Source organism: Sciurus carolinensis, chromosome 9 (genome assembly GCF_902686445.1).
Source record: "Sciurus carolinensis chromosome 9, mSciCar1.2, whole genome shotgun sequence".
NCBI lineage: Eukaryota > Metazoa > Chordata > Mammalia > Rodentia > Sciuridae > Sciurus > Sciurus carolinensis.
Window position 1 is genome coordinate 112,985,732 of NC_062221.1, and position 12,821 is coordinate 112,998,552.

Sequence of the window (12,821 nt, forward strand, 5' to 3'; positions counted from 1 at the left end):
TTCAAAACTCAAAGTGATGAGTAAATGAAGTTATGTTTCACTAAATACAACTATTGCTCTTGTTCTTATCTCCCATGCGGTATAAATAACACCAGTGCATCTGGATACCAGTGATACGGGTCACATTTTCAAACTTAACTGAATTTATTCTTTCCATGTTGCCTTATTATCTTTGGAGTGCATTTTATGGTTATTTTGTATGTATATTTTATTTTTACTTTTATTATTTCTGTCCAATTTTCTCATTGTTTCCATTCTCTTTAATTATGTAGGCATCTTTTCATAAAGAAACCCATACTAGGAAGCCATCTCTACTCTCTGCATTGTGGAATACATTTAAATCTTCCCTAATTCAAGTTGTTTTATTTAAAATGTTTGCTGATATTTTGTCCTTCACTAGCCCAATCATAATGAAGTAAGTTGAAAGCTTACTGGTTTTTTTCTCCTCACAGGTAAATGATAAGCCAGTGTTTCATTATGAAAGTTCTCCTAGAAAAGAGTAGGACAGTTTCTTTAGGTGAATTTTATTTACCATGTGAATATTGTATAGAATTTTCTGTGATATGAATATAAATTATGATTCTATAGTCAATGTTTATTGAAACCAACAATGTACTAAGTGCTGCTCTAAAATCTTTGTATTAATTGTATTGTCTGAGTTGTCTGGAAAAACAGAACAAATAGATAGGTAGATTTCTAAAAGGGGGATTAATTATGAGAATTGGTTCATGAAATTATGGAAACCAAAAGTCCCACAATCTGCAATCAATAAACTGAAGACCCAGGAAAACCAGTGTATAATTCAGTCTGAAGATCCAAGAACCTGAAACTATGCACTCAAGTGCAGGAAATGGAAATTACAGAAATTTTTCTTCAGAAAAGACAAGAACTTGTTCTTTTCTCATTTTTTATTTTATCCAGGTCATCAATTGACTGGATGACATGCTAGGCCCTCCAATGTCAGTCTACTAACTAAAATGCTAATTGCTTCTAGAAACTCCCTCATGGAAATCTTGTATTATCAGCTCGCTGGGTATTTCTTCACCCAGTCAAGTTGAAGCATAAAATAAACCATCACATTAATTAGCTTACTTAATCTTGAAGAACCAATAAGGAAGTACCATGTATTATTACACCTATGATTACAATATAGAAACACAGAGGTTTAACTAATTTACTAGTCCACACAGTTAAAAACTTCCAGAGTAATGACTGAAGTCTTGGAAAATTGTTTGAATATATGTTTAGAAAATACAGTGATTGATCTTTTTGATATTTTTTTAGCTGTGGTCTTTTGAGAACTGAATGTTATCAACCAAGATATCAATATATAATGATTATATCAGATATTTTACATATATCACTACTAATTAACATATATATGTTTGTAGATATTTCTTTGTATGTATATATGTTTTTTTCTCAAAGAATTTTTGTAATATCTATCTTAAAGCATTTCTATAATATTTACCTTCAAGGGATTAATGGCAATGAATCTGAAGCAATGACTGCACCACATTTTTGAAGAAGCCAATATCTTACTTCTAAATGTCCTTTGAAAAAAACACAAGGAAGCATTTTTTTACTAACCTGTGATTTTATTTTAGCATTGAAAATGTTCAGTTTTTCCAAGTTGTTAGAATTTTTAAAATAATTTAATCATTTAACTCATGAAAATATAATTAATCCATGAGTTATCTGAATTTCAGATAATTTCTAGAAGCATATTTATCCAATATTCAGTGAGCACCTAGTATATGACAAATGCTGTTCTATGTAGACTATAGTGATAGAGCAAAAATCAAACAAAGTCCCTTTTCTGACACTTAGGAGAGTTTAAGGATAAACAAATTAATAGATATAAACAATATTAAGAAAAAATCATGGGCTGGGGTTGTAACTCAGTAGTAGAGGGCTTATCTAGCACGTATGAAGCAATGGATTCGAATCTCAACACCACATATAAATTTAAAAATGAATAAATAAATAAAGATCCAAAAACAACTAAAACAAATTATATATACATATACATATACATATATGTATATTATATACATATAAAAGAAAAGAAATAATCAGTGCTTAAAAAGCAAAGTTAGAGAAGGGACTGTAAATTTCTATTTGATTTATAAAGTAATTGGAGATGACATTGGTGATAAGGTAACATTTGAGCAAAGTCCCGAAAGAAGTTAGAAAGTCAATCAGGACAATATCTGTTGTAATTAGAGGTTATGTGAAGGGAAAAGGTAAGAGCCAAAGACATCATTTTTATCTCTGAGGGTCTCTAAGGTGGCAAGTGACACTGGAACAGAAGGGCTAAGAGGGAAAGTGTAAGATTGAGATTCGAAAGGCTCAGAGGTGAATCAGGAAATCTTGAAGGGCCTTGTGAAAAGATGATTCAGAGAGTTAGAAGAGAGGCCTTTAGAAGATTTCAAGAGGAGAATATGATTAGACTCAAGTTTTTCCATGATTACTCCGGCTGCTGTGTGCAGAATCAAGTAAGGAAGAACAAGAGTATTAGAAGGAGCACCAGTTCAGTGTCTGTTGAGATGATGCAGGCAAAGTGAGTAGCGGCTTCAACTAGGTTTTGGTGATGAAGGTGCTAAAAGTAGTCAGAGTCTGGCTCTGGTTTAGAGGTGGAGCTGAAAGAGGACATACCGGTGGTTGGAATGTCAGTTGAGGGAGGAGGAGAGGTGTCAAGAATATCTTCAGAGCTGTTTATTTTATTTTTTTCTTTTTTTAAGCTTAAATCAGACTCACTGTATATTATGAAAACTCTGGAAAGACTAGAATAGGGAATCAAGCTTGCTTTTGGACTTCTAAATTTGTAATATCTATTAACCATTGTGCAATAAAGAATTGACATAGCAGGTCTGACTGTGGACCCCAGGAAGCCTGCTTATTGGAGTGCTCTATGATTGACATCTGGAGCTGGGAATTCAAGAGGGTTCTTACTACTTTAACTGATAGAGAGTGGTTCAATCATATTCAAACTGTTGATATAATCAATTGTGCTCAATGACTGCTGTCCTTTTAGGAGTCTAGAATTTTGATGTTGGTTAGGAAAAAAGAGAATATTGGATCAACCATCAGTTAATAATCCTGTATACTGATTTTCTGACAAATATGTCTTGTAAAAAACATTTCACATCAGTTACTAGTTGTTGGGGGAATTGTCTTTTTTGTGATTTTGTTGGAAGGGAGAAAGGAACTTTGGAAGCTTGTACCTGTTTTTCCCTGGACTTCAACTCATGCACATTTTGCTCATTGCTGATTTTGCTTTGTATTCTCTCACCATAATAAATCAGTTGTGCGTATGACTGCATGCCAAGTCCTGTAAGTTCTCCTAATGAATCATTGAATGGTCTTGGGTATTCCTGACACAGAAATTTAGATTAAAAGGTTGAGTAAGCAACTGTCTATACAATCTGGAGTCAAGAAAGGTATAGGCAGGAGTGATAAACTGGGTTTTTCTGAATTGGACTGGGTGGGTCCAGCCATTGTTCTAGAGGAGATCATGCTGGCATAAGTGAAGAGAAGTAAAGATGTCCACAGACAAGCCATTAGCTATTCCAATGTGTAGAGTTGGTGAAGATGGGAAATATATCAAAAGATATTGAGAAAGAGTGGCTAGTGCTAAAAGTGGAGACCCAAGAAAGAATGATGTCAATGTTGTGTGCATGCAAGAATATGTAAAAGTGAACCCCATCAATATACACAACTGTAATGCACCAATAAAAAACGAGGAAGTAAAAGATTATAAGAAAGAATAGCATCAGGAAGACCAAGGCAAGAAGGTGTTCACTGCTGTCAGAAACTTGCTCCTATCATTTCTCCTGCCCCAAATTCTCCATTTGGCTTCCCTGTCTTTAGAAGCATAAGTCAAGAGTTCCTTGGATTGAACCATTCACCCCTAGATAAGATAACAGATATTTTCCTTCTACTGTCTCTGTCCCTCACCTCAGTATATCCCAGGAGTTACCCTACAGTTACCTTGCATTTGCAGAGAAAGCTGTTTATCCGGCATTGAGCAGCATCTTCTTCCTCTCCTACCGTACTTTAGTTATCTAATGTGGCAAAATTAGCCATGTCAAAACTTAATGGCATAACATAGAAGTTTTATTAATCTCACAGTTTGGAGGGTCAGAACTTCAGACAAGTACTGCTTTTCTCCACAATGACTGGGGCCACAGCTCAATGTCTTGAATTGCTGGGAATAGCTGCAGTAACTCTAATGGAGATCCTATGTCTGGTGTCCTGATTCCAGTGTTGGCTGACTGACCTTGGTTCTACATCTTTGCTGGTACTGGAATGTCCCAGATAGCTGCCTACCTTATTTATTTATTTTTTTTCCTACCTTCTTAACTTAGATATCTGGGCTAAGATGACTGTGAATGGTCAGATATTCATCTCTTTCTTCCTATTTACCAATGACTACTGCTCAAGAAAGTCTTTAGAGAATCTTGCTGTGACCACAGCCCCTCCTAAAATAACAATGTGTTATAGCAATTCAATGTCTTTGTATTCTCCCCAAATGTGTGCTACCTGGATACCAAAGAAGGCCTGTGAGACAGAAAATATTCTGACTAATTTTGTGACACACTCTTACAACACACTGGCTTCACCAAACTTGCAAAACAGAAATTTTAATATTGCATTGAAATGAGTCAGCCTTTCTCCCTGCCTAGACAACACGTTCCTCCAGGTGTTTTTCACTCCTCAGCTCTTGCCAAAAGGCCTGGCACATAGAACCCCAACACATTTCCTGAATAGCATACGGAATAAATGGGCATCAGCAAAGTTACACTTTTCCCAGAGATCCCTATTCTATAATAACTTAATTATCTTAAAATTTCTAGACTGAGGAACAATTCAGTGACCAGAAAGGATTTTATGAGTTTGCATAAACGTGATTTAGACTCGTTAGAGCTGAATTGATAAGCTAGTTTTGAAATATATATTTTTTCTGTTGATAAGGAAAAGTTGTGGAGAGGACTGTTGTTATGATATATATGTGTGGTCAAGCATATAAAATAATGCTTTTGTTAATTTGCTAGTACAAGTGATTTTTTCTTGTTGATTATTGGGCTTGTTTTTTTATCCCTCTTTATGGAATTTATTCTAACATTGATCAAACAAGAAATGAATGTTCATATCTAATATCACAAATAGTTTTTTGGTCTTTACCATATCTGGAGCACAGATGATGATATTGATGATGTTGATGATGATGATGATGATGATTTTGGATACCAGGGATTGAACTCAGGGGTACTTGACCAGGAAACCTTATTCAGAAACCCAAAAGACATTTCATTAAATTGTCTTTGCAAAAATAATTTACTGTCCCAGTAGATGACAACCAACAGAGATCAATTAAGAAATACAGAAACTCCAATTATTATTATGTCCCTCTGGGAGGTAGAATAATTTAATAATGTCACTGAGAATATATAATGCACCAAATAATTTTCAATAACTGGATGTTTTAACAGTAGTTTTAGAGATGCTTATATATATATATACATATATATATGTGTGTATATATATATTATCCTAAACTCTAATTTTAATAAAGTTAATACTTGGTTTATGAAGTAATTTGAGCAACACATCCATTACCAATTCCAGTTGTCAATAGAAGTTATCAAAGTTTAGAAATTTATTTTTATTTACCCTTAATCGTTAAGTTACATAAAGAATGAATTTTAAAATTTGGTATTCTCTGAAAAATATTTAGATATGATCTTACCTAATTACATAGGGTTTTCTTCTGGTTATAATAACTTACAGATTTACTCAAAATAGCTATTGACAATGATAGGGACCATTTTTGTATCTCCAGATTTCACAATGAAAAAAATACATTTATAAAACTTCTAATCTTATGCATTTTACCTACAGATTGGAAGGAACCATTTAAATAAACCAAGAACTGTGGGCGTAATTTGTACTATCTCATAGCATATGCCCAAGTTGCTTTCACAATTATGCAGAGTATATGTAGTCTTAAAATTATTATCTTCAGTCATGTAGATGCAATTTAAAACAGGGTAAGACCACATGTAAAATGCTATTAATGGACATAAGGCACTCTGAATCTTAATCAATGTTTATGACTGAAGGACAAAAGCAAATCAAGATAGTTATGAATAGAACCATCCCCACTATTTCACCATCTCCTTGGTCCTAATGATCATGACTAAGTTTTGGCGATAGCCAAACTCGAGAAAGTGAGAAAATGTAGAGAAGAGAGAAACTGGATATGGATAAAAGTAACAAAAAGAGATGAGACATAAATCAACCTTTAATAAATGTGTCTATTACTGGGTATGGTGGTGCATGCTTGTAATTCTGGCAAATCAGGAAGCTGAGGCAGGAGGATCACAGGTTTGAGGCCCTGTCTCAAAATAAAAAGAAATAGGGATGTTGCTCAGTGGTAAAATGCCTCTTGGTTCAATCCTTTTTACCAAAAATAAATAAACAAATAAAAAAGGCATCTGTGTTTTATCCTAAAAGACCCCTTTTTGAATTCTGATTTTCATGTTTCCCTACATTTGACAAAATGCATCATTTTGAAAAAAATGAAAAAGAAGCTTTTATAAAATGTCCCTGTCTCAACATTTCTGATGAAGTTAGACCAGAAGAGTTAATTATTTGATGACGTTACCATATGAAAACCAGAAAATAACCTCTTACCCACAAACCTGTGATATTAATTGTTGATTTTATTTACTTTGTCATCTAATGCATGAGTTTAAAAACAAAGAGAACACCAACCAATTGAGCAAGTAGAGAAAAACACAAGGTTGTGTGTGTGTGCGTGCTTTTAACAATACCTAACTCACAAGCATTTAACTACTTCAAGTATTTAACATTTCTTCCCTTTTCTCAATTTTTATGACACTCAGGAAAATGATCATTTTCTGTGAACACAGCTCAGATTCTGGCTGGACTGGCTATGGTTATGCAGTAGCACTTTTTGCTGTAGACTTTTCCCAAACCCTGATCCTTCAGCAGTATCAACGTTTTAGCTTGCTCACCTCAGCAAAAATAAAAACAGCAGTAACTGGACTGATCTACAAAAAGGTAAAAAAAAAATAAAAAATAAAACTCAAGCATTTCCCAATTTCTAAGTAGACTGCTCTCTTGTATGCTTTAAAATAATGGAACTGGGAAAATGGTAGAATATATTAAAAAGTGCTTAAGGTGTCTTTTGCATATTTATTTGTTTTACTTCAATACAGCACTAACTCATCAATTTGGTTCCATTAATTTCCCTAGGGGGTTCTCTTCTCTCCCTATTGTCTCTACAACTTCTAGATAGCCCTCAAAGTGAAATTAAATGGTTTCTTTGTCTACTATTATGTCACTTAACTCCTCCAAAAGCAAATGGAATTGAATGTTTTCCTGATTGTGTATCTGTGCATGGATAAAATTTCTTCTTTTCACTATTATTCTCCATCTACACAGTACTTTTGTCTGAATCCACTGCTCACTTTATATTTTCATACAACAAATCCATCCTTCTTTGTGTAATAATTGTTTTCTTCTCTTTGATCCTAACTTCCATCCCTCAAACTTGGATGATACTTATTCCTAGAATAGTCATAAAGTTTAATTTGTCCTTTTTAGAAAATGCAGTTTTAAATACCACCTCTTTTCTATACAGAGCCTTTTATTTATATCCTAATTATAAACAATTAAAGAGCATCTTCCCTCCCCTAGTTATCAGCCAGTCATTCAATCAACAGTTGTGGTTTGTTCTTACTTTGTGCTCCCCCTATAAATATGGTCTCTTCAAGATCTGGAACAGAAATGCTTTTGCCTGTTACATCCTCATCATCTAAGACATGACTTTTATGTATTTTTATAAATGCTGGATGACTTAGTAAAGAATGAATGAATGAACAAATGAGTCTTCAATAAATTGGAGGGAAACATTAGCATACATAATATGTGGAACTAAATAGATCAAATAAGCAGAAAATCTACAAGGGTCATATACAGTTAAGGAAATTTTCACATAGTCTTAGAAGAGTCTTTCAGTGACCTACAGAACTAGTGTAAGTAATAGGAAGTATTATAATTTGGATTGAGCTGGGCAAAAGGAATTATAGGTTATTTCATCCTGTTGGGTCAAAATGGGAAAATGGAGTAGTTTTGGAGATCCTAGAATAACTCAGGACCCATTGAGTCAATAAATGTTAAATGAACTTGGAGCAGAGCTATATAGCTCAGGCCAAAACTGGGGTCAGAGAGACTATCCCATCTTAATTCCAGAGGCAGTATATGCTGAGGAATCCAAACATGCATGAGAGTGATTCTCGCCATGTTCAGCCAGAGGAATGAACAGTTGTGCTCCATTTGTGTATAGTGTGTTAAAATGCATTCTCCTGTCATGTATGGCTAATTAGAACAAATTTCTTAAAAAGCAAACATGCAGGAGATATATGAAAGAATCTAGAGATCTCTTTAAATGCTGCCACTTGTTTTGATGTACGGTCTTTATGGAACAGGATTTTATTCAGTGACTAAAGACTTAGTGTTTGGGCATGAGTTGTGGGTAGATTTACAAGCACAAAAGAATCAACAGGCATGAAAGAGCAGAAGCAGAAGAGGGTGGATTTGTAAACATGAAAGGCAGAGCTCAGAACAGTTTTAGGGCAACAAAGCTACTCTTTAAGATACTGTCATGGTGACTATGTCACATATTTGTCCTAACCCATAGCATGTACATCATAAGAGTGAAACCTAATGTTAACTATGGACTTTGGGTGATAATGATGTGTCAGTGTGTGTTCATCAGTTATACCTAACGCTAATAATGAGGGAGGTCATGCCTGTGTGGGGAGAGGGGATATACCAGAACTACCTTCCTTTCAGTTTTGCTGTGAACCAAAACTTTCTCTAAAAATTGTCTTTAATTAAAGGGAGAGGGTGCAGTAGAAATTAAAGCAAGGTGTCCAAAATAAAAAGGGAAATCTAGTGTCCCGGATGAGTTCATTTCAAGGACAAAAAGTAGGTGGAAGTAAGTGTGAAGTGACTCCAAGGGAAATACCTTATGACTCCTTAGAGATTGTTAAAGAACAAAGGACGCTGAAGCATGGAAGGAGTACATCATGCCTCTGCAGTAGAGTCTGCTGTAATGACTAAAGTTTGGTAGGAAATACAAATCTATCCCCTCGGGGTTAATTGAAATAACTAATTTCCTTTCTTTACAAGTTTTGGGGTTATGATATATATCATATATAGATATCTTCAAGTGACTATACTAGTAAACCCCAGATGACCCAAATGAACCTGAAACTAGACCTACTTCATCAGGGACTTGTTACTAGAGTTGAGTAAAGCTGGTCTCAGCACCTTTGCTTGGCAAGAAGCGGACATGACAGGACTCACTTGTTCTGTATCATTCACATAACTGCTGTTTGTTTGATATAAAGTTCAGGGAATATCATTTTTAGTGTTTCAGTGAAAAACATGGGTCTCCTTACATTGGTCACTTTAAGAATCTAAGGGTCTCTAAACTCAGGATTTGTTACTGTTTTGTTTATAGGTGTAGAATTCATGAAGACTCAGAAAAAGAAATGACTCAAAAGCAGTAATAGTTAGTTCTGGATTTAGCATGAGCAATCTGGGGTATTCCTCCATTAAGCACCATCCAATTATAAATTTCTGTGTTTTTAAAGTTGTTTTACATTTACACTGTGAAGTATGGTAGCCACTAGTCACAAGTGACTGTTGAGGCTTTGACAAGTAACTAAGGAAGTGAATTTTTATTTTTAATTAATTTTAAATTTATTGACCATACCTGGATAGTTGTTACCATTTTGGAAAGTGCTATGTCTAGAATGTCTCCATGTGTAGCCTAAAGTTTCTATCTTTATTTATAGAAACTGTAAAATACAAAGACTACTGATAAAATTTAATTGCATTCCATAAAGTAGAGATATTTTACTTAAGGGTGGTCAAGAGTAGGAGAGTCACAATCCAAATTCTGTACTTTGAGTCAAGAGAATCCTGGCATGGTTTTTGGCATATAAAGGAACTCAAGAAGAACAAATTCCTGTAAATGTTAAGGTTAAAGCACACCATGTCTCATACTTGCATTTGAGGATCACAGGGACAGGGATTTTTAGCACCCTTCCAGCTTTGCTTCCAGCTAGCGAAGTCAGAAAAACTTTCATGATCAATATACAAATGTGGGTCTGCAGGATGAATAGCATGAGGCAAAGTCTCTGATGTAGCAAAAACAAGGAGAAAGGGCAGAATCAAATAAAAGACTTGTTCAGAAAATGGCAACTAGATTCATTTGGGTAGACACTTTTCCTGTTTAGGATGGTGGGGAGAGATAAAAATTTTTTTTAAAGAAACTTGAAGACTATATTGTGAAAATGTATTTGCATCACTCAGGAACTTAGGATACAGCTGAACCACAAGGAGATACTCAAGACAAAAAGATTAAAAACAGATAGGGTAGAAAGAAGAAAAGCCATAAAGTTATTGCAATAGTTAAAGATTTGAAGAAGGGACTTGGCAGTGAGTACCAAAGAAATAGTAAAGGGAGAAGGTGAAATTGCAAAAGAAATTTTATCATAAATGGATAAAATGAAATATTAGTGAATTGAACTCTTTGATAATGAGGATATTTCCAGTTAATCAGGAGGGGTTTGGGAAGCTTGCAACTCTATCTGTTTCATCTGGGTCTTCTTCTAGTGTGATAATAGGTGGAATAAATTGAGTTTTGAGAAGAGATAAGTCACACAGTTGTGCTTGTGTGTGTTTATGGATTAGAAATCTAAAACTTGGAGAGCTTTTAAACATAAGGAAGCTTCTTAGAGAAAACTAATCATGATACAAATGTTGGTTAATTTCAATTTTGACTTTAAGGATATTTATAAATGCTCTGACTTTTCACATAATTTTATATTTTAAAGACAAAGTCCTTTATTTTTATCTCAATCACACTCTCTCTTTCATTAGATTAAATTCTACCAGACAATTCTAGAAATGTTACACTATCTACTGTAATTGTGGTGCATATTGCAGTTTTCTTTTGAATTGTTTCCTATAACACAAAGGCAGTTTTGATTGTATAATTTAGTAATAAATGGTAACTGAATTGTCCTTCATGGCCTGTGAATTTTTTCCCTTACAGAAATGTGAAGGTTTATTTGTCAGAATAAAAGATCTTGAAAGAAAAATCAGTTCTCCTAATGTTAGAAATGCCATGCAAACAACATTAAATTATATGGTGCCCTTTAGTCTTTTCTTTAATGTACTGAAAGCAATGTTTTAATTTAATTTTGTCAGAGCATTTAATAAAAATGTTATCTTAACATACATTTAATAAAAATGCATCATTTTTGCCTTTACATTAAATTGTTATCTATATAATATTAATATTATATGTTATATAATATTAGAACTTATTCCTCTTACTAAACTGAAAATTTGTTAAATATTCACCAGTTTTTTCTCCCTTCTGTCCCTGGGAAACACCATGCCAGTCTTTGATTTTATGAATTTAATACCTTTAGATACAGCTAGCATTTAAGTGGAATCAAAACTTATCTTTGTATTTGGCTTATTTTATTTAGCATATTGTCCTCAAGATTCATTAATGTTATCATTTGTTTACTTCTTTATTAAGAAGACACACAGTGCCCAAAAGGTTTTTTAAAATGTTCATCTTTGCTATCTTGAGGAAATACAAATCAAAACCATATCAATACCTTTCTTCATACCTGCCAATAAGACAGTAAGACAATAAGGGGTTTGGGAAGCTTGCAACTCTATCTGTTTCATCTGGGTCTTCTTCTAGTGTGATAATAGGTGGAATAAATTGAGTTTTGAGAAGAGATAAGTCACACAGTTGTGCTTGTGTATGTTTATGGATTAGAAATCTAAAACTTGGAGAGTTTTAAATGGCGTGTGTGGAGGTAGGGGAGTGGCAGCAGTTATCTCTCATACCTAGTGTCAGAAGACAGTGGTTACCAAGGATGTATGGAGAAAGTATGTTGATATATTTATAAGATGAGGTGAATTTTCTAATTATTTTGGTTAGTTCTTCCTGAATGCTTTTGGTGTGAGTTCTTACTTGACCTTAGAGAATGCATATTCTAATAGTTTCTCCTCTTTCTTTACTTGTAAAATAAATGTCCTACAAAAAAAAAAAAAAAAAAAAAAAAAGCCAGACAAGTATTGGCAAAAATGTGAAGAAAACAGAACCCTGGTGCACTGTTATGGGAATGCAAAATGGTGCATGCAGCCACTATGGAAAATAATATGGTCAAAATGTATAAAAGGAGCTGCCATGTGACCCAGCAATCTGAGCCCTACTTCTGAATATGTACCTAAAGAATTGAAATCAGGATCTTAAAGAGATATCTACATCTCTGTATTAATGAGATCACTATTCACAATAACCAAGAGGTAGAAACAAACTAAATGTCATACAAGACATAAATGATAAAGAAAATGTAAAATATGACATGCAGTGTAACACTATTCAGCAATTAATTTTTAATGATTATTTTGTTCATTGAAGAATGTGCATAAAATATGAAAGAGAAAACAGCATCTATCCGTAATTCTAACTCCAAAAATAATCACTGATATATTTTATTTCAATATTTATTTTTATAATCTTCTTTACTTAGTAATATCTGTACTTAGTAATATTTCATGAGCAAAAGTATTGAGAAAATACACCATCAATACAATTTCTTCATGATTTATTTTTAAATTTAATATTTATTTTATTTAAATATATTTATTCTTACATACAAACTCATGTAAAAAGTGAAAATGTTTCA

General features: G+C 33.7%; 1 protein-coding gene across 3 annotated transcripts in view; it reads left to right on the plus strand.

The window, feature by feature from the left end:
• Positions 1-12,821, plus strand: part of LOC124993796 (multidrug resistance-associated protein 1-like) — a 113,848-nt gene that overhangs the window by 22,081 nt on the left and 78,946 nt on the right. The window contains exons 5-6 of one of the 3 annotated variants that reach the window (XM_047565580.1): positions 273-415; positions 6,912-7,089. The exons of 1 other annotated variant lie outside the window; for it this stretch is intronic. In XM_047565580.1, coding sequence (XP_047421536.1) covers positions 273-415; positions 6,912-7,089 — 321 coding nt within the window. The remainder of the gene's footprint in view (positions 1-272; positions 416-6,911; positions 7,090-12,821) is intronic. One more of the 3 variants, XM_047565581.1, reaches the window with a different exon arrangement.